Source organism: Channa argus, chromosome 3 (genome assembly GCF_033026475.1).
Source record: "Channa argus isolate prfri chromosome 3, Channa argus male v1.0, whole genome shotgun sequence".
Taxonomy (NCBI): domain Eukaryota; kingdom Metazoa; phylum Chordata; class Actinopteri; order Anabantiformes; family Channidae; genus Channa; species Channa argus.
In genome coordinates this window covers 18166048-18185976 of record NC_090199.1, presented here as the reverse complement: position 1 = coordinate 18185976, position 19929 = coordinate 18166048, and the positions used below count along the sequence as shown (strand labels likewise).

The 19929-nt window shown below is 38.2% G+C and overlaps 1 protein-coding gene across 3 annotated transcripts; it reads right to left on the bottom strand.

Annotated features, from left to right (window-relative positions):
- Nucleotides 1–13: 13 nt before the first annotated feature.
- Nucleotides 14–19448, bottom strand: LOC137123631 (phosphoinositide 3-kinase regulatory subunit 6). 3 transcript variants are annotated; one of them, XM_067497665.1, is made up of 22 exons: nt 19306–19425; nt 17307–17406; nt 11509–11584; nt 11172–11276; nt 10570–10661; nt 10331–10399; nt 9697–9829; nt 9138–9207; nt 8779–8977; nt 7568–7715; nt 6967–7053; nt 5866–6109; nt 5281–5568; nt 4878–4977; nt 4507–4635; nt 3897–4004; nt 3667–3769; nt 3192–3253; nt 2958–3048; nt 2767–2828; nt 2516–2622; nt 14–2089 (listed from the first exon to the last, which is right to left on the bottom strand). In XM_067497665.1, exons 3-22 carry the CDS (start codon nt 11519–11521, stop codon nt 1933–1935), a joined length of 2367 nt encoding a protein of 788 aa, XP_067353766.1. In that variant the 5' UTR covers nt 11522–11584; nt 17307–17406; nt 19306–19425; the 3' UTR covers nt 14–1932. The 3 variants fall into 3 exon arrangements, with proteins under 3 accessions (XP_067353766.1, XP_067353764.1, XP_067353765.1); XM_067497663.1 differs by lacking the exon at nt 17307–17406 and having other exon boundaries at nt 19306–19448; XM_067497664.1 differs by lacking the exons at nt 17307–17406; nt 19306–19425 and adding an exon at nt 12419–13128.
- Between the last annotated feature and the right edge of the window lie 481 nt (nt 19449–19929).

The following is a 19929-nucleotide window of genomic DNA, read 5'->3' as shown; positions in this document are numbered from 1 at the left end:
TGTTTTACAAAACAAAATCATTTATTTACACAATTACATTTTCATTAATAACGGCATCATTTTTACATATCACATAATATAAAAATAATGTGCAAAATTGATCATGAATTTGCAACTCATGATTTTACCCTGCGAGGCCAACAGACAAATAGACACACATGTTCACATGATTTCATGTCTTGCACCCAATAACACAAAAATCCCAGTTCCCAAGGCTGTTTGAATAATTTCTGCTCAACATTGTACCTGATCTCAGTGAAGGATTCCAAAAAGGGTTCCAGAGCCATTCTTGCGAGCGTGGATTGTGTTTTACTGTTGTGGGAATTTCCACAACTATGACTGTATAGTAAATATATGTATAATTACACACAGCTCTGCAGTTTTTGTGCAAATAAAACAAAATGAGCACTCTTACGCAAAACACCAGTTACTTCGTGGTAACTTTCTTTTCACACATATTCAGACATTTACTGGTATGTGTGTGGGTTTCACTTTCAAGTGTCCCCAAGCTTAGGCCTTTGTCTTTTTCTTTTTTTCTTTTCTTTTTATACACAGTTTATATATTTGGTGCACCTGTGCAATCTAATGTTATCCAATAATATCCAATAAAGCAACTCTGCCATGTACAAGGTTATAATTTCTCAGTTTTCAAGTTGAATCTGTTATTATTAAACATATTAGGAGGTGGTTCTAATGTTTTCATTTATTTTAAATAAGGCTAAGAGAACAACCTCTTAATATAATGCACTTCAGTACAACTCCACTATCTACAATGACCTTAATAATAAACCCATAGTAAAATTATCACCTCTCTTGGGGGCCTGGTGGCTAAGTGGTAGAGCATAGGGCTAGGATGCAAAAGGCAGCAAGCTCAAATCCCACCCCACCAGGTGTGGCCCCACCAAGCCACCAGGGGCAACATTGTTTTTGAAAGAGCTGCTGTATTGGATTTTAAAGGATTTTCAAACAAAGTGGTCTGAGTGTATATGACTGTATCAAGCATACAGTTCTTCTTCTTCCACCTCTGCTTAGAAGAACGTGGCCCAACAGACAAGGTTAGGAGTCTGATTGCAAACAGCTACTTTCTGTAGCTTGTTTTGTGCATTATCCACATCTATATGACAAAACACAAAAGCTGCTCTCACTCTCTCGTAATTCCTGACACTGCACAAGGTTCTAGCTTCTGCAATGAACACAGTGTAGTTCTAGCAAATTTCTACGATTTTTCCAAAACCTGGGACTAATGTCAATCATTAACACCTTTATAATAGCTAACGTCAGTGCAACAGATTAAAAAATAATCCTTTGAACTGTCTAGCTAAGAACAGTGAACTGCCATAGTACCAGTTCTGCATCCATTTGGACATTTCAATAGCTGGCAGGCATGACTGTTTGTGTGCTTTATTTTTTCTACACTTTGTGTGTGCATCAAGGAGGACTTAAAAAGTAGTGTCTATAAAGTAGAGTAACTGTTACAAGGAATGACACAGGTGCATATTTTTGCTTATATGTTTGTCCCTGCTGGTCTTGTCAGTGTCACAGGCAATACTGTTTGGCATTACTTCAATATGCATAGTCACTGACTGTCTTAAAGTGTGCACGTCAGTTTACTTATGAAGTGTGAAACACTGTTAGATGCTCTATCATACTCTGCAATTTAATAAGACTTTGCTCCTGTTACCGTAAATGTAACAGCCTGGGTATTTCATCAACTGACACTAATAGTGTGTGTTTTATTGAGTATGAAGTTGATTTTAATTTGTAGTCTATTTCCTTACAAGCTTGCCAGTCCTGACTGAGCTTTAAGTGACTCAAAGCTGATTCCAGTTGTGTTTTCATGTTGCTGATAGCATTCTGTTGCCACAGGAACAACAGCCATTTCTGCTATCAAGAACACATGGATGGTCTTAATTGTCAAGTCACTCTATTATGTCAGTTAATGATTCCAGCAAATGTGTTGATTGGTAGAGGAAGTCCTTTGCTCATGTATTTGCTCAGTCCAGCGTCTTTGTCTTCTGCCAACCTAAATTTGGACCTCATGGTTTTCTGGACACAGTATCCAGGATCAAGACACGGGGAAATCTCGACGCTACAACAAAAACATGTTCAAAATAGAGCCATCAGATCCGGTTGCACAGAAACATAGGTGCATATTCACAAAGACAGTTAAACAACTACTTTTTCTAAATCTGCATACTTTACTACCTCTTCTCTTGCCATAAAGTAAACTATTCACTGGGTAAAATTATGCGACTCAAGTTGTGACAAGCCCTAAACAGAGCAATTCAAAAAAAAAAAAGTAAACTTGAAATTTACATTGGGGTTCCACTTTAAAACTTTTAGGGCTTGTACGCTTGTATCTTGAAGAAAACTTAATTAATTTCAGCTTTCTTCGATCTGCTCCTCTCTTAGTAGTAATGACCGTTAACAAAAACATACAATTATTTGAAACATAAATCTTTTATATAACCTCTAATCAGTAGAGTAAAAATAAATGGGTCAAGGCTAGTCTTACCTCTGCACATTATTGTAGATCCTGCGACAATCTTTGTCCAGTGTCACAGTAAAAGATCGATTCTCCAAAGTGCGAATCTTGATGTTGGTTGTCCGAATCTTTGATTCCTGAGAATTTAAAAATATAAGGTCAAAATGCCTTGTGATATGAACCGTTTACGTTTCATAAGTTATTTAAAGTGGAAAGTGTAAGATTAGATAACTACAGATATTTGTGCACTCTGTATTTTGAGAGGCATTGCCAAGACTTACCACGCTGGTGTTTTTAGTTTTGGTTGGGAATTCATTCAATGTCAGTGTCAAACAGTTTAGATCTATGACGGAAAATAGCATTAGATAAAGACACAATCATGACATTATATTAAACAATAGTTTTAACTACAATCTTTTGAATTTGTTTTTAGTGTTAGTGTAGTGTCTTAGTGTTTGAGGTAATACTAGACCTTCTGCTTCATTGGAGGGAATAGCATTGATCTGAGCCCCTGATGTCCTGACTGAAAGGCCTTTGTCAACGTCTCGTCCACTTAAGTACACCTGCGCATACACACACAGTGTCAGAGGTTATGTACACAATGGCTCCCCAAACACAGGACACATGATGTGATGTGTTTGTCTAAAATAATTCCATAATGACAGTAATCCAATAAGGAAACAAATGATCGAAAAAAGGAACTCACCTTTTTGTAATTCATTGAGATAACAGCTCCACAAACCTCCCCTGAATTCCTCTTTGTTTTTTCTGTTTGAAAGACAGGAATCTTATTAAACTTCCCTGCAGAAGTGAGCCCATATGGGTGTAAAGATTAGGGATGGGCAGTCAAATTATTTCTGGAGGTTGAATCATCAAGGAATTTAAAATCAATTACTTGAATAATCATGACATACATCCTGCTGGTAGAACCATGGAAAGATTGAACTGAGAGAAATAATGCCACACTTGGCTTTGTCTTAATGCTATTTCTGCTTGTCAATGATGTCAAAAATAAATGGCTCAAATATTATTTGTTTATATTTGAATATTCAATTACAATTTATTATTCAAATAATCAAATAATAAATTATATATGCATGTCCCTAGTTAAAATGTGCACATACAAACACAAATATCAACTGAAACAATTGTGCAATAATGTACATTTACAATCAATTTACCTCTAATTGATGCTGAGATCTGTCTGAACTCAGGAAACTCAATCTCAAGATGTGTGAGGAATACGTCTTCCACCGGTTCCCTCCTTGTGCCGGTAAATGTGATCTAAAAGTAAACAAGCAACATTTGATGTTGATAGGATCCTTACAAATTTTGAGTATGGGTTACCGTATTCAAACTAAGGGAGCATAATTTCTTTTAACTAAGAACCATGTAAAACATATCATTTTACCTTAACATAATAGATGTTGAAGTAGACAGGCTGCTGGCTGGTACGGACGTAGTAGGAAATGACATCAGAAACGAAGGGCTCTTTTGGCCTCCCTGAGTTTATCTGTTCCTAAAGAAGACAGAAGCAATATAAAGTAAACCTGTTTGGATGATGATGTAACCACTAATGCATTTTGGTCACACTTGGGTCATATGAAGAGCTTGTTAAGTAATGGAACAGTTTGTAATTTCCCTATGTTTATAGTATTTTTGCCTTATTCATTTGCAAATAGTGTTTCTTCCAGGTTCATGGTAATTCTATTTGCTGTTTAATCATATGAGGTCAGCATAGTACCAAGATGAGTTTCACACACTGTAGTTATTGTTTCAGTGAAACTAACACACTGACTTTCCTTTTTGTAAAAGATATTGTACAACTTCCTGTGTTTTAACTTACATGAAGTTTATAATGATGTTTTTGAATCATGGATGTAACACAATCTACAACTCAGTGAATCCAATAACCAATGTGCAATTATTATGATTAAAAGATAATCAAGTGTCCATTATGTATAGGAAATTTTGTGTGGCAATTGTTAATCTAAGATTTTATCTAATATAGGTTTGCTTACCATCTTAGCCAGTTTGGGAATCATGTGGCCTAAACTCTTGATGTTACAATTGTACCATGGGTCCACCATGCTCAAGTAGGAACCAAGACTGCAGGGATCGCCCTCGGACTGATTGATGGGAGGATTTTCCTACAAAAAAGGAACATGAAAGTGGAACCATGTTTTTAGTTCTATCACCAATCGAAGAGCATTGTGCCTTGTATGCATTCTGCAATTGGAGGAATGCCACCCTGCAGCCACATTCAATGTTTCTATGTACTATATCACACTATAGTGATATTGGTACTGATCCATTATTACAAGAGGATATTTGGCGTGTTATTTCTGGGTGTGTGGTAAATTCACACAACAGTCCAATGATAGAAGAATACCTTGACAGAGGAGAAGGGATCTGAAGTCCTGCAAACAGGGATGTAGTAAAACTGGAGGTTGACTTTCGTTGTGAGAAAAAGCCTTCGTGCTTCCCTTTTCCTGCAACAGCAAAGCAAAGAATAGTCAGAAACACCAAGTGTACGCATGCTTGTTTATCCCAGAAAAAAGGTACACATGACATTTGCATTAGAAGAAGTACTGTTCAGGTGCTGGACATAAAACTGAACTGGAGTGGAAAACTACAATTACCACCTTACAGCTTTATGCCTCTGCCAATGAGTCAGCTTGGAGTCTGGACACGTCATCCTGTAGAGCAGTGGGTGTGGCTTTTGTGTTTTTACACAAACCCTCAAGCCGATTCACTAACATCTGTTTATACCTGTAAAATAACAAACCTCTCACCTGAAGAAGTAGTAGGCCTTGGCAAGGCGGCCCAGTACCCTGTCATCCCCCATGGCGACTATCCTGGCAGTAAGGAGTCTCTGCTGCTTGGTGAAGGGGTTCTGCATAGCACTGCTTCCCGCCCGTCTCTGCAAAGTTGCTTCTCTCCTTCCTCCCTTCCCCCCATTGGCTCCTCCAGCAAGGCTTGCCTGGTCCTCCAAGGTGTCCTGCATCAGCACCATACTGTCCTTCACAGATGGTTTCATCTTGATGCCGCCACGCCTTGACAGCCTTCCTGACTCTTGCTCACTGGGAGAAGGTTTAATGTTTATTCATAATTATTCTAAAACTATGAAAGTCCAGGAAACGACATATAAAGTGATGCAAAAAACGCAAAATGACCAGCAATAACAGTTTAAAGGTAAAACTCTTAATTTTTTGTGCAAAATATATGTTAGAAATCAAGGTACCTACATTAAAGAATCCAGTTGATTATTACCCACAATTATTAAAGAAAATTGTGTCTTTAAAATTATTACTATAGAAAGTATTGGCCCAAAAAATGCAAACGTTTAAGACATGCAAATAAATAAAAGCTAGATATACCTTTTGCATTGTTCCCATGATGCATTTAAGCTGGCAGTGTACAAAGATGATGACAGAGAGGTATCAGCACTGGCAGGCAGGTCTCTTTCAATACCACTGTCATTGGACATGATGGAGAACCGAATCATGTCAGACGGCAACAGCTCACTGGGTGAATCACCTAGCTCGAAGTCCTCCTGCTCCTGGCTGAGGGAGTACTGTTCTGACATAGAGCTAGATCGAACCCATTTGGCCAACTCTCGCCCTGTAAACATTTTTTGGATAGTTCATTTGCACGTAATTCAGAGACACTTTGTTTGAACTACACAACACAAACAACATGCAGCTGTGGCTCTATACGGTCTCTATTTGTGGCCTTTGTTTTTCCTAACCAAGGCAAGTTTCTTATATGAAAACCTCACTGTCAGCTCCAACACTACATTGAGAAGACAAATACATACATATTCATGCCTAACCATAAACAGACCACAGATACAAGTTTTCCGCTATATGTAACTGTTTCATTCTAGATCGCAGCGTACATATACCTGCTCTTTGTCTGGGAAAAAACTGTTCTTTACAGTTATCAATAAGGAAGGGAGCTCTCGGTTTCACATTAAAAGACATCTTCACTGCATTCATCTGAGGAATTCAGCATCATGCAGGGATGGAGAGTACATATTTGTCCTTTGCCTGCCTTGTGATCTCTAAAAATGTAATGTTTGGTAATGCAGCACTTTATATCTTTCACAGGCAATAATTGCTTTCCATTATGGACACAATTGTATGCTATTATATATTATCCTAATAAATTATAATGCAGGACAAGACCTATCCTTTTTATTCAGAAATCACATGAAGCTATTAAAGCTTTTGACTGTACAATTATGATTATTTACACAAAATACAGATCTCGGGCAATATTACTTATCCAAAAAGCCAATTCAGATCTGTTTGTTTGAATTAATTTGTTATAATAAATGAATGCAAGTCTGTTAAAAAGAAAAAAAATCCCCAAAGAAAAATGCATTTGATTTTAGAATATACAATTCCAATTTCAGAAGATTGGTTGCATTAACTACATGTAGACCAACTACTAGAACCACAGTTAAAGCCGCTTACAAATATCTAGATCTTCTGTCCACAGGTAGAAGCTCATCTCTGGGTTAGGAAGAGGGCAGTCACACAGAGGTCCACTCAACAATGGCCCTGCAATAAACACATACACATGGAGGAAGAGAGAGGAAAAGACTATCACACTGATGACACAAAACAAAGTATCCCCCACCCACACAACTTCCTCTGTGCTAACACTCCTGTCCATCCCTCTGTCACCCAGCTGCAGTGAGGGGAGAGCAGGTTAATCGGATGAGCTGCCGACATGTAACAGCATGAAAAGAGTCAATGACATGGAAATATATATCCGGACATTTTTAAAAATACAGACAGCTGACTCCACTGATTTAGCCAGCAGATACAAGCAAGGTTTGATCTCAGCCACAGCTGGTGTTTGAAGCCCCTGTTAACACAGAAAACTTGTCCATCATCGACAATGTGTAAGCTTAGGTCCACACCATTTCTTTGACTTTGCATTTCACTTCAGTCTGTTACATTACAAGATGTGATTGCGGTCCTTGTGTTCCCCCCCTCCCCCCCATGTTTCGCTTTACCAAACAATAGCCTAGCGAAGCTTTACGGAGTTTCATTTTCAAAAAGCACCTACCTGAGTCTGCATGTGTGACAATCTCTCTGTACAGCTGCTGAAGACGGCTCTTCAGCGCTCCCCCTTCCGCTCTGCTGCCCTCCTCCACCCTCTGCTCAAGGGTCGCCAGTACTTCCTGAAAGTACGGCTCAATGTCTTGACCCATGTCCTGTACCAAAACACACAAGCACATGTGGGTGAACACACATACAAAGAGGAAGATAAACATATGGAGACAATGTATTAATAGCAAGGGGGTGAAGGGTCAATAATATGTGTGTTTGTGTTTTTTATGTACATTTGACCTTGTGTGTGTCCTGCTGAGGTGTTACTTTAGGACGAGTGCCAGGAGACATAACCAACAAGCAGCCCAAAAGAAAAAAAGCCTTTACTTAGGAAGGTTCATAACATATCATGTGTGGGACAGGGTCTCAAAATTTTAATTCAGTAGCAAAAACTGTAAAACATACTACCAAACCCAGTCTGACAGGATTATGAACATAGATATCTAATGCTACTGTTATTTGGTATCAGTTAAACAATCTTCCAGCATGCTCTACATCTGTGACCACAGAGGTTTTGACATGAGTTGTGAACACGAACACTGAGGTCATTCACTTCTAAGTAGCAGCCTCTGCAATTGTATTTTAATATGACTGAAATATGGAAACTTGTCAAAGCTTCCGAAAAGACAATTGACCAAACAAAATGAAAGTGGTTTTCACACTGAGGAAGACTAGAGAATAATTGAATGTGAAAGTGATATTTTCTGTAACCAAGCACTTGTTTTTCCCAAAAAAAAAAACATCAGTAAAATCAGTAAAAAATAGTTTATTTTGATCAGGCCAACACATTCTGGCTTAAGCAAGACTAGGCACCTGTAAGCCTTAAAATGTAATTTAGCATAGCTGTATAAGCTAGTGCATAGTCTCTATTTTATAATTCTAAAAACTGGAAGCCAGCGCAGTCATTAAACTGAACGAGGCAGGCACTGAGCCAGGTTCTAACAAAAAAGAGAATATGGCAAGTGTGGAGAAAAGGTTTACTTTACAAAGCCTTGTGAGTTTACGAGGGCAAAGCAGAAAAGGCAAATCTGCAATTAACTGAGAAAAACACATGAGACAGACATGACATATTTCAAGGGTCATCCTCTACCGATGTCCATAAAAGCCAGAGAACCGAAAAATGTAGTAAGTGATAAAAGTAGAACAGTGTAGTTCATTATTACTGACCTTCAGTGCCCGAGCCAGTTTCGGCCCGTGGCATTGCTCTGCTCCTAAAGCAGCTTGGATAGAGTGTTGGATAACACTGCGCATGTGATCAAGAGGACTTAGAAATCCGCCTGACGCTGAAGTAGATGGCTCATTATCACCAAAAAGGACTTGTCCCAAGGATCCAGAGAAAACCTCTGGGTCAGCCAAAACAAAAACTCTGCAAAGGTGTAGATGACAGCGTTGAATAAAAGACATGAAATGTATCAGACTACATGCTGCAGTACAAGGAAATATAATTGGTATATGTAAAACATCTATTTCTCTACAACCTTGACTGTACCTATAAACATGTAATTTACAATTTATTCATGACTCACCTGTCCTGAAATGGATAGTGATCATTTTTTAGCCTCTGCTCAGCTGTGACCATCCTCTGGTAGATCAATCCTGTGGAAAAAAGAAGGTGAATATGGCAGACAATTGTCATTTAAAATAACGGCACCTGCTTGATTATTGTAGAGATCATATTTATATTATTACTGGCAATATTGACAGAATACTTCTATTTGTTTTAATGTAGCTTTTATAATTTGAGATAGCAAATGATACATTTTTGAAATGACAAAGCATGAGCAGTTTACTGTCTTCTTTCTAGAAACTGGGTCAAGACACAAAGGAGTTAATTCTGTCAACATTGTAAAGGGTATGAGTAATAGATTTTTTTGGCTAAACTGTCAGAGAGATTGGTCTTTAAAAGGCACAATACAACCACAACACAATGACAAAAGGCCTTTAAACAAGCAATAAGCTCCTACATGTTGATCACCATCCTAACACTGCAGTCAGGTAGTTGATGAAGAAACACTAGATTTTTTAAGGTGGGATTAACTAACTCAAGCATTGTTTTATGTAGTTTGCTTGTTAACTACACAATACCTGGGATGGAGCGTTCAGTTTTTATCTGTCTTGTGTAGTTGAGTCCTATGGCGCAGTAGGGATGAGGGTAGGTCATGAGCCTCTTACAAAAGTCATACACCCGCTTATACAGTTCTTCTGGAATGTAGGCTGTCTGGAATAGCAACAAACATGCAAGTGTATTTTAAGTAATAATGGTAAGGAAAGGATTTTCCTTTTACAATTACAGTAATTATCACCCCGTTCAAATATAAAGGAAAAACTACATGCACAGGTCTAGATGGTATCATTTCAGGTGTCCACTTCCTCGTTGATTTGTTCCTGGAAAACAAGCAAATACCTCCTCCTGTTTACTAATATTTGAAGTAATACTGTTCAAACTCCCTATATTATATTCCAGCAGTCCAGCACTGTCGATGTATTCTCAGTCATTGAACAAATTATTTCAAGGCAGTGTATTTCAGCCACATACAGTATATATCACCTATTACTAACTTGGCACAATAACTTTGCAGAAAAATGATATCTTCAGAAGGTTCCTGGGAAAATTGTAGGTATAAATACATTTCATGTATGCACTTAAAAAATTGTAAAAAGTAAGAAGAAATCTGGGGTAGCTTTTTTGCAGTACAACAATGTGTCTGGAAGGCTATACCTGAATGATGGCATACATCAGTGTGTGAAGCAGAGGAATGATGCATTTGCGAGAGTCCCATCTCTCAGCCTGTAGAGGAAATGCAGAAAATTTGTTAATGGCTCAGCTAATAAAAAATTTAAAAAAATTATTTCATGAAAGAAGAAGTCCATTTCAAGCCTATATGTTCTGTGAAAACATGTATTTCTTTAAAATTGGAGTTTTAATATAACTACAGTAGTTCTGCAAACATTATGTACCTTCTCCAGCTCCTTTATCAGAACCCACACCAGTGATAAACTGTTGGCAGGGTTGTTTTGAACTTTTTTATGAAGGGTCCATCGAAGCATGCCTGTACACACAGATAAGAATACAAGCCATTTCCACCTGCACAATTTGCACATCACTAAACACAAACTTGCTAAATGTGTCACACTTTTCTCCTCTAGACTGCTAATCTAAAATATGTCTGATGACTAACAACTGGACAGCCCTCACACTGCTGATGCTGCTAAACATTCCAGTGTGAACACTTGCTGGCTGACTTCATTAAATATCTATTTAGGGTTGGAACAGCTACAGAAGAACACAAACAAAGGATGTCTTTAGTTGAGGAGCAGTCAGATTTGTGGTTACTCTACACATTTATCTATGCATCTATATAAAACCTTAATTAGCAAACAAAAGGTATAACCAAGTGAAATGATCAGATTCTATTTGATATCTTAATCTACATTACTGTACATGGAGTCAAGGCAACATCAAAGACAGATAAAACTGTATCAGTGCCAAAAAAAATATCAGCATACTTTTACTTCTGTTTGTGTGTTGTGTAGTAGATTATTGAGTAGATATACTGTACCTTTGTTGAAACAGTCAACAGGCTGCAGGTTGTCCGTGTCCCGTGGCAGCACAACCTGGACGCTGCGGTACAGTTCTGGCTCTGGAACTGTGGGGAAGCAGCCGGCTGACAATAAAGTGGAGAGGTTGGGTGTTAAAAGTCTAAATATAAAAAAGTTGAATGAATAAACACAGGCTAGTCCTAAAAAATCATAGCACTTACTACTTGTCTGACAGTGAATAAACACACTTAAAAGTCAGGGATATTAATAAATGAATGCAACAATTGTCCTCTTCGTATGTATTTGTATCACTAAATACCATATGTGTTAATCAGAATGTGTTTGTGTTGTCTGTACCTGCTGGCTCCATATTGCTTGAGTTATCCTATGGGGCCCTGTTGGTCATGTGTCAAATACATCGTCAACCCATCAACTGTAATCAGGAAAAAGACACACTCATGTGTTGGAATCAAAGAAGTAAATGTGCGTAAGCAACAGTGGTTGGATTATCTGCTTGCTGAACTTGGAATTTAAAATTACACAGATAAGTTCAGTGGAGCCATGTAAAACTCTCTTTGTTCACATGCAGGCTGACAATAATAGCATCTTCACACACCTACTGACACATTTTGATGGTTACTGGGTGTTAAAAGGTGTAGTGATTCCACATTAACACTCCCCAACAATGTTCCAATTAAAGACTTCCTTTGACCCTCAAGACACTTAATACACTTGCCAGGTCCCACACACATCTATGAGTCACTTGTTACACCTCCACAACACAAATGTGTGGTGCCGTTTGGCCAAATCAGCCTGAAGAAGTATCACTGTCATAGCACCCAACTTTGTTTCAGATCCTTTATGGTGAAATTAACATGCGATGACCATCAAAACAGAATCAATACTGATCACTAATTGCCACAAGAGGCTGAAATTCCTGCAGCATTTACACATCCACAGACTGCTATTTGTAAATACAGACAGTGATTGGTAGGTAAGACTTTCATTTTTACCTTTACTGACATAATGTCAGACCTTCAGAACTAGGTTCCTGCTGCACTTTTTTGTAAATCCATACTCACTGGCCTACAGCCAAATGTTTCACTTACAGAATCATTTATTCAACCTGTTAGCCAATATTTTAGCATATCTGATAACAGTTCACAAGGCAACACAACAACCACAACAGCACACATCACTTTCCCACTGCTACACTCAACCACCAAAAGCAAACAGGTAAAAAGTAGATCATCTTAAATAAACTTACCTTGTTCTGTACAGGACCATACCAAACCATGCAAGTTTTACATCCACACACTACACTCTGTCTACTGAAACTAACATGTGTGTTATAGAGACAGAGAGATAGTCACAAGTGAGGACACTGTTTCATTGCTCAGTGTATTTCCTCTTGTGGGTGGGTAGTGAGCTAGTGACTGGATAAGCACTGTAATTGTGTGACTGCTGAGGGGGGAGGTGGACACAAGAATCAAGAGAGTTTTTGCCGATGTTGCAGTGTGTGAAAGACACATAACCTGTTGTGCTTATTTTGCTCTAGGCCAAATGTATTTAGATGCTTGTTCTATTTTAGGAGTCTTGACAACTTTCAAGACTTTGTAAACTTTTACTCCTGCCATTCTGCACTTTTTCATGCCAATTTCTCTTTCTCCACAAACACACAAACACCACAAAGAAACACAGTATTGGGAAGCTGTTCCACAGGCCTCATATGTACAATGAAAGGATTTAGTGTGATGGATTTAGCCTTGATCCCTCTAAGAAAAGCAACAGTTTCAAAAACAGCACTGCCTCAGCAGCTGAACGTTGCCTGTACGACCACAAGTTTCCGGCTGTCTCTAGCATATTCACTCTGTTTCATTCTGAACTGCTTTCTCTCCAATTCTGTTTACATATTTGATCTTAAGTTAATATGTCTATGGTCTAATATGATGTCTCAAAAGTTTGTTTCTTTTTCATTTCATTATGGTACACACAGACACACAGGACTGTAATGACAAAGTGCCGAACAGGCCAAGCAGTTTGCACAAATGGACCCTTTTCCACAAAGATGTGTAGAATTACTCTCTATTTTTAACTTTCTAATAAGCCTTTTAAACTAGCTATGAATGCAGTGGAGGAGCTGACGCATACGCACAGCACTTCCTTTCTGTCAGGATGAGTGGGCAGACATCACTCTATATTTAGACAAAGAGAGAAGTTGAAAGAAATAGAGACAGAGGGAACTAAAGTTTAGCAAAAGCTTAAAAATACATGCACTGTGTCATTCAACACATAACTAGCTGGGTAGCACCACTGTCTGCAGAAAAGCTGCTACAAAATAATGGGGCAATTAAGACAAAAAAGCACTTTTACCGCTTTCTCATTGTGTTAAAATTTATTTTTAAATAAAATATTTACATAAAAACATATTTTGTGCACTGTTCAACTTACAGCAAATTCAACCAGCCAAATGACCCAGTAAAGTGCTAATAAATAGAACACATGCCATTACAGGACCAAGGCCACAGTTTGAGTGTAACAATCTTCTGTGACTGTTGATTATTTATGGCTAGGGTGAATAAGTTCCTGACCTAAGTTTCAGATAAGGTATGCATATATCTGTACTTTCTTTAGGCGGACACCACCAACACACCAGTGATCAGCTAAAGCCTCAAAGAATGTGAATGTGTCACTTTAGGCAAACTGCAGATGATCTCAGAAAACAAGAAGGACCTGTCAGAGATGTGTGGAAGTTTAATCATAGAACAAGACAGAGGTGGTGCTTAGGTGCTGGAGCGGGGGAGAGTTGTACATGTGCATTTGTTTGCTTGATTGGAAATCCCCAGCCTAAGATAGTATAGGGTCTCTTGACACAGAGGGACCTCATCATGTCTTAGACAAAGGTCTGGACAGAGCGGAAGATGGAAGAAAACACCTGCATGGTCTGTGATTATTTAGCTAGCACGTAATACCTTAAAAGCAGGTGGAGATTGACAATGCTCAAATTCTTTTACAGGGAAAACAAATTCATCCGTAAAAGTGAGCTACTTGGGATGATGGCAAAAGTGCATCATGTTTGTTTTTCTCTGGAAAAGATACCAATTTGGACAAAGCGCAAATATAGAGAGAATGAGAAAGATGAATGGCCACTGCCTTCTTTTCACCAAGAGGTTACATTTAAGCTATAACACTGTCCAACAGAATGTCATCTTGTTGCATAGCCAACAGAAAGAGTGTATCAATATAACCATGCTATGTTGCCTTAATGATGTGAGTAATAGACAGACACGCACACATTTGCATTTCTATCTTCTCATTGATATAACATACAGTATTCGCTAGTCTCTTACCATAACCATCACAACTAATAATCACAACCAAGGCTTAACCCTCAAATAGGCCTTCCAACTTGTCCTGACTTAATCAAAGGGTCCTAACTGGGAAAATACTTTTTTAGCCCAAATTAGGTAAGACATATATGCAAACACATACACATACGCATAGGTAATGCAGATGGACCCCTTAAAAAACAATGTCAATGCCAATGTTTCACTCAGTGTGAGCAAGTTTGAATATCAATCAAAGTGATTTCCTGCATCAACAAGCTAGACAATATGAGGAAGTCATTTTGGGCTGGTGAATGTGTGTTTGAGTAAGTGAGTCCTTGCGTGTGTGTGTGTGTGAGTGAGTGTGTGTGTGAGTGTGTTTTTCAGTGTGAGAGAGAACCTGCCTGGCCAGATAAACAGGGAATATTCTCTCTTCAGGTCCTGCAAACACTGTCAACAATAATATCCCAAAAATCAGGGACAAACGGGTGATTAAATCACAAAAATATCTAAGAATGTTGCTGATTGTAAGTTTATGTAAAAGCTCCATAAATTAACTGGTCCAACCTGGCAGATTTATGCTACTGAGTGTTGTGTGCTAAATCCATTAGGAAGGAGGAAAAGAGATGGGAAGAGATATAAAGGGGTTTCCCAAGAAGGTGTGTGTATATGTGTATGGGGTCTGTGATAGTAAGAACCGTGTCGGTTAAAGTAATATGCATCAAGTTTGAACAAGGCAACATGAGTGCATCAGGGGGTTCTAGCATGGTAAAGCACACATGGAGGTGGAAGAAACACACATACTATTGTGTGGTCACATGAGCACATAAACTGAATGTCCTGATGCAAGTACTGAAAGTACAGATGCATGCAATTTACTGTGTGTGCAACTTTCACTGACTTATTCAGTAAGTCTAGAAACATAACACTAGTTTTTCTGTACCCTAAAAATATTCCACAGTCAATTTGTGAGCTATTTTCCCCATTTCTGAGGTTTTCCACTGGCAGCACATAATGTGCAAATGATTTATGTCTAGATTACCTACTGTGTTTTAGAATAAATATTAGATTCCTTTTTTTATGCATGAAATACTTCTAAATTCTTTCTTATCGGGAATCCAAACATCTTTAAATAAAGTTAGCATCGTTATCATAGACACAGCTGTAGCCTCACGCAGAAGGCCTGCAGATAACCGCAGAGCTCTGGGTAACACAGAGTATGAATTATTTATGATTTCAATCAAACTCTTCATGAATACAAGCCATTATGTTATCGAGAAGGTAGGATATCAGCTGTTTGGTCGTCGACTCGAGCTGTGACTTTTGCTTAAAATTCCTCCAGTTTGGGAAGAAGCTGTGACTGTGTTATCATGTTTATGTTCTATGCCATGTGGTTGGCAGGACTGTCCTTTCAACAGATGATATATGGTTCAACTCCCAGTGTTAGAGCCATAACTTGTGGATATGTTCCCACTTCAATTAAATGTGTCTCTTGTAATATTAAAGTTATACTTTTAATTCTGTGCAAACTGTTCCTCACCGTTTGTCAGTAAGCAAACAATGCTAATGTGTGCTTCATTTGTGACATTTTCTAACATATTGGATATTCTAAAGTTGAGATGTATGCAAAAACATTTTTCTATACAGGCCAAGGAAAAAGTTACTAGTGTGTAGGCAAAATGGTAAAGATTCAATGTATTGCCATTCTGGCTACACAGAAGAGCTTCTTTAATGAGGCAATGCAGCAATGAACTCTCACAAGCAGTCACTGGGCCTGAAGTGATCCAACTGCTACAAGCACAGGATGTAGTAAGTGCATCAAACAGACATGATTAGCAGCAGAAATAGATATATACACACATGCAAAGTAGCCTCAGCCACTTCATTGAAACAGTTTTTTAGAGAGCCTGCAGGCACACAAGCCAAAAAGTACAGCGGTGTGTTTTCATACTTCTGAAAGCGCAAACAAATAAGTGGCTTCCTACACCGAAGAACATCTGCGGCTGTCTGCATTTTGGGAGCTAAGATATATGTAATTAAGATTGTTTTGTAATAACTCTTGCCATGATTGTAATTTAACAGTTGTGTGGACTGACAAGACACTCAGGGCAAAGGCTGTACCTAAAGTGGCAAATGTACTGTAGAGATTTCTAAAAGCACTCTAGCTACAACTAATGACTGATTCACCAACTTAATTTCCAGATTTTTTCAAAATAAATCAAAATATCATTGAGTCTATAATATTTATAAAAACTCCCCAAAAGAAATACTAATCACATCTTTATAAAGCTCAAAGGGATGCCTTAAACTAATACTTTGTTCATGCGACAGAGCAAATCCTGAGGCTATTAATCTAAAATCAGCATGTCCTTACATTTGAAAAGCTTGAACTTAAAAAAAAAAACAATTGCAACTTTAGCTGAAAACACTGGTACTAAGATTTCTGCTGAGCACTTTTGAAAGCATCATGTCAAGTGACTGATAGCTGGAAATAATCAGGTCATCTGACTGAGATGGAATGGTCAAATCCTCAGCTGAGGCATACAAGTCTTGTGTCAAAACAGCCTACAGTCATGGCGAGAACCTTTTTTTTTCCAACTGCGCTAAACTTCCAGACAAAAACAGGGTTTATTGAGTTGCTTTGCCTGCAGCAGGAGAAACTACTTAGCGGGTCTTACTATCAGTTCTTTATGTTGGCAAAGCAATCAACATGTCACGGGTCAGCTTCGTTTGTCCTTTGAAATCAGAATTTTAAACTAAGTACTGCACAGTCGTACCAGAGTTTCAGTTCCGAATGATATAGACAAGCAGTGTTCCAGTAGCACCAACCTGAATACATTCACTAGTCTTTGTAGAGCACAAATGTATTGGATCGAGTGTAGGACCCATTGACACCACTGGCTGACATTCCCAGCAATTATCTTTTGATCTAGTGATTAACAACAGAACAAAGATTACGTTAGTCTTAAGGAACCTCAAAGAAAGGGAAATGGGTTCAGATGTTGCTTCTAAGTGGGTGATGTTTAATAGGGAAGTATTATTAACGACTCAAACCTTTTCCAATCTGTTTTCATTTACAAGAGTTATCAAATATTAACGACAAATAAAGGATCCAAATGAAGTCTTAACTTAACTTGCAGATAATAAATAAAGATTACAAAAATTGGCCCCTACAATGTGAAAAGGGCAACTCCAAAAAGTTTACATGTGTAATAAATCAAGGAGGGTTCATTCTTGGCAGTTGTTGAGCAATCCTGATGAACCTGTTTCAGGCGGTCAATTAATCACATTGCATTGATAATTGTGATGATGATTTAAGGTAATGATGAAAATCTTGTAACTCTGACTTGACAGATTGATGAAGAATTTTAAACTTTATTAACAAAAAAAAATATTTTTATGGGTATGTTTGGTTTAATTAACTAAATTTACCAGTACGTTATCCATTAGTGTAGAATGAATACATTAGTTATTTTCTTATAGTCTCTGCTTGCTACATAAAGTACAGCAGAATGGTAATTGATATTTGTTAAGACTGAAATGACTGGCTATAAGAGGTTTCAGAAAACAAAAATGGCAGTTTATTATCAAGCAACAAGCATGTTAAGTAAGGCTGATGATTTAATACATATTTTTAAGATATATTTTTCCTTTGGTTGCTGTGATTCAGTTTTGTCATCATGCGTCTCACGTTGCACCTTTTCCAGTCATTGCCTCCCCTAAACATGTTTAGTTGCTGCTGTTTCTATTAGCTCAGGGACTGAGTAATGTGATGTATTATGAACTACTCTGGCATGGTGATGACACCGTTAAAGGTTACCATTAGAACAGAATTTAACACCATGTGGTCTGTAATTAATTTAGCTCATCGTGTGAAGTGGAATACTCATACTCACTCTATGAGTAATTGACTGAAGTACTGAATGTAATTTCTATCTCTATCAATAAGTGTGTAGCACTTGGTCAACGTTTGAAATTTCTCTTACGTGACTTGTGAAAAGGGTAATGGGTGATTCACTGGCTAATTTGTTGTACTCTTGGTTGTTAAACAGACCTTGGTTTATTTATAGACAAAAATATCCCTTACAGGGGGATTAACATAGAGACAGATTCACTGGAGCCAGTCTGCATCCCCTCGATGGTACCAGGAAGCTTAGATCTAAAACAAGGAAGCTGGAGGAAAAACAGCTGTGCTTTTAGGCTCCCAGCAAACACAACAGAGAGCCAAGAGCTTCAATCAGTTCAGGCACGGTTATCAGACCCATGTTATTATCTCAGTAGGGAAAAAAATAAGCGGCTGTCCGTAGTGGCTTCCCGTGTCATGGGCCATGATTTGTGGAAGGTTTTAATAGTTTGATACACGTGTAAACTACACCATTGAAAAAAAAAGAGGGAAAACATGAGAGGCTTATTCAAAGACAGAGCTGCACATTAATCCCGCTGCCACAGTCCAGTCAGGTGCTGTGCAGCATATCAGTCACTCTATATTAGTGTTAGCTCTAATGGCTAACTGCTAACTGACAGATAACAGCCTGCTGCTCATCACTGCAACCGTAAACACCATGAAGACCGCATCAGCCACATCGAAGTTGAAACCCCTAAACAAAGTTTCGAAATAAATATCACCTAACAGGTGTGTGTCTAACGGAACAAAATGTACATTTACATACAGAAAATACGCTTCATTTCGCCATTTGAAAAATCAGCTAAATGCAATTTCACGTTTCAGTCGTCGACACTAAGTTTGCAGAGTAAGCAGACAACATTTTATCACAAATGTAAAATGTCAGAAATTACAGCACATATTTCTATGTATGGCAAGACTTACTTGCATTTAAACTGTAGGCGAGACTCCGTTCGTCTGATTTAAATTAAACCACAATATCGTCTCCCTGTCGTTGATTTTTGGTTTCAGTAACTCAGCTCCAGGCAACTGGCAGGCAGCATTGACCACGCCCACTGCTACTTACGACCAATGGTGTGTCTGTTAGCGCATTTGCACTGGGAACCAATCAGTGAACGTATCCACATGAAGCGTTCAGCACGCAACAGGTGTTTGAGAGCTGATGCAGACAATAGTTACATAGCTAGAAAGATACTGTGGGGTGCAGAAATATTCAGAACGTTTGAAAATTTAGAAACCAGGAAATTCTGACAAATAAAGAAGAGGTATTTTAAAGCACTGCAAAGTTACTAGGTATTCAAACAAATCCGATCACATTTGGGAACTGACCACATCAGTTCTTTAAACAAAAAGTCACATCGTCTTTAGATTCATTCCTTGCATTGTAGCCATTTTAAGTTGCCACTACGTTTTCATCTATCTTCGGTTTGTTAATCTGTCATAAGTCTGACTATACCTCAAGATTTTAGCAGTGTTTCTTTATAAATAATATTAAAAGAGTAGGATATATGGACATCGTGAACGTGTCCAAGCTAGGTGAGCAGTGCT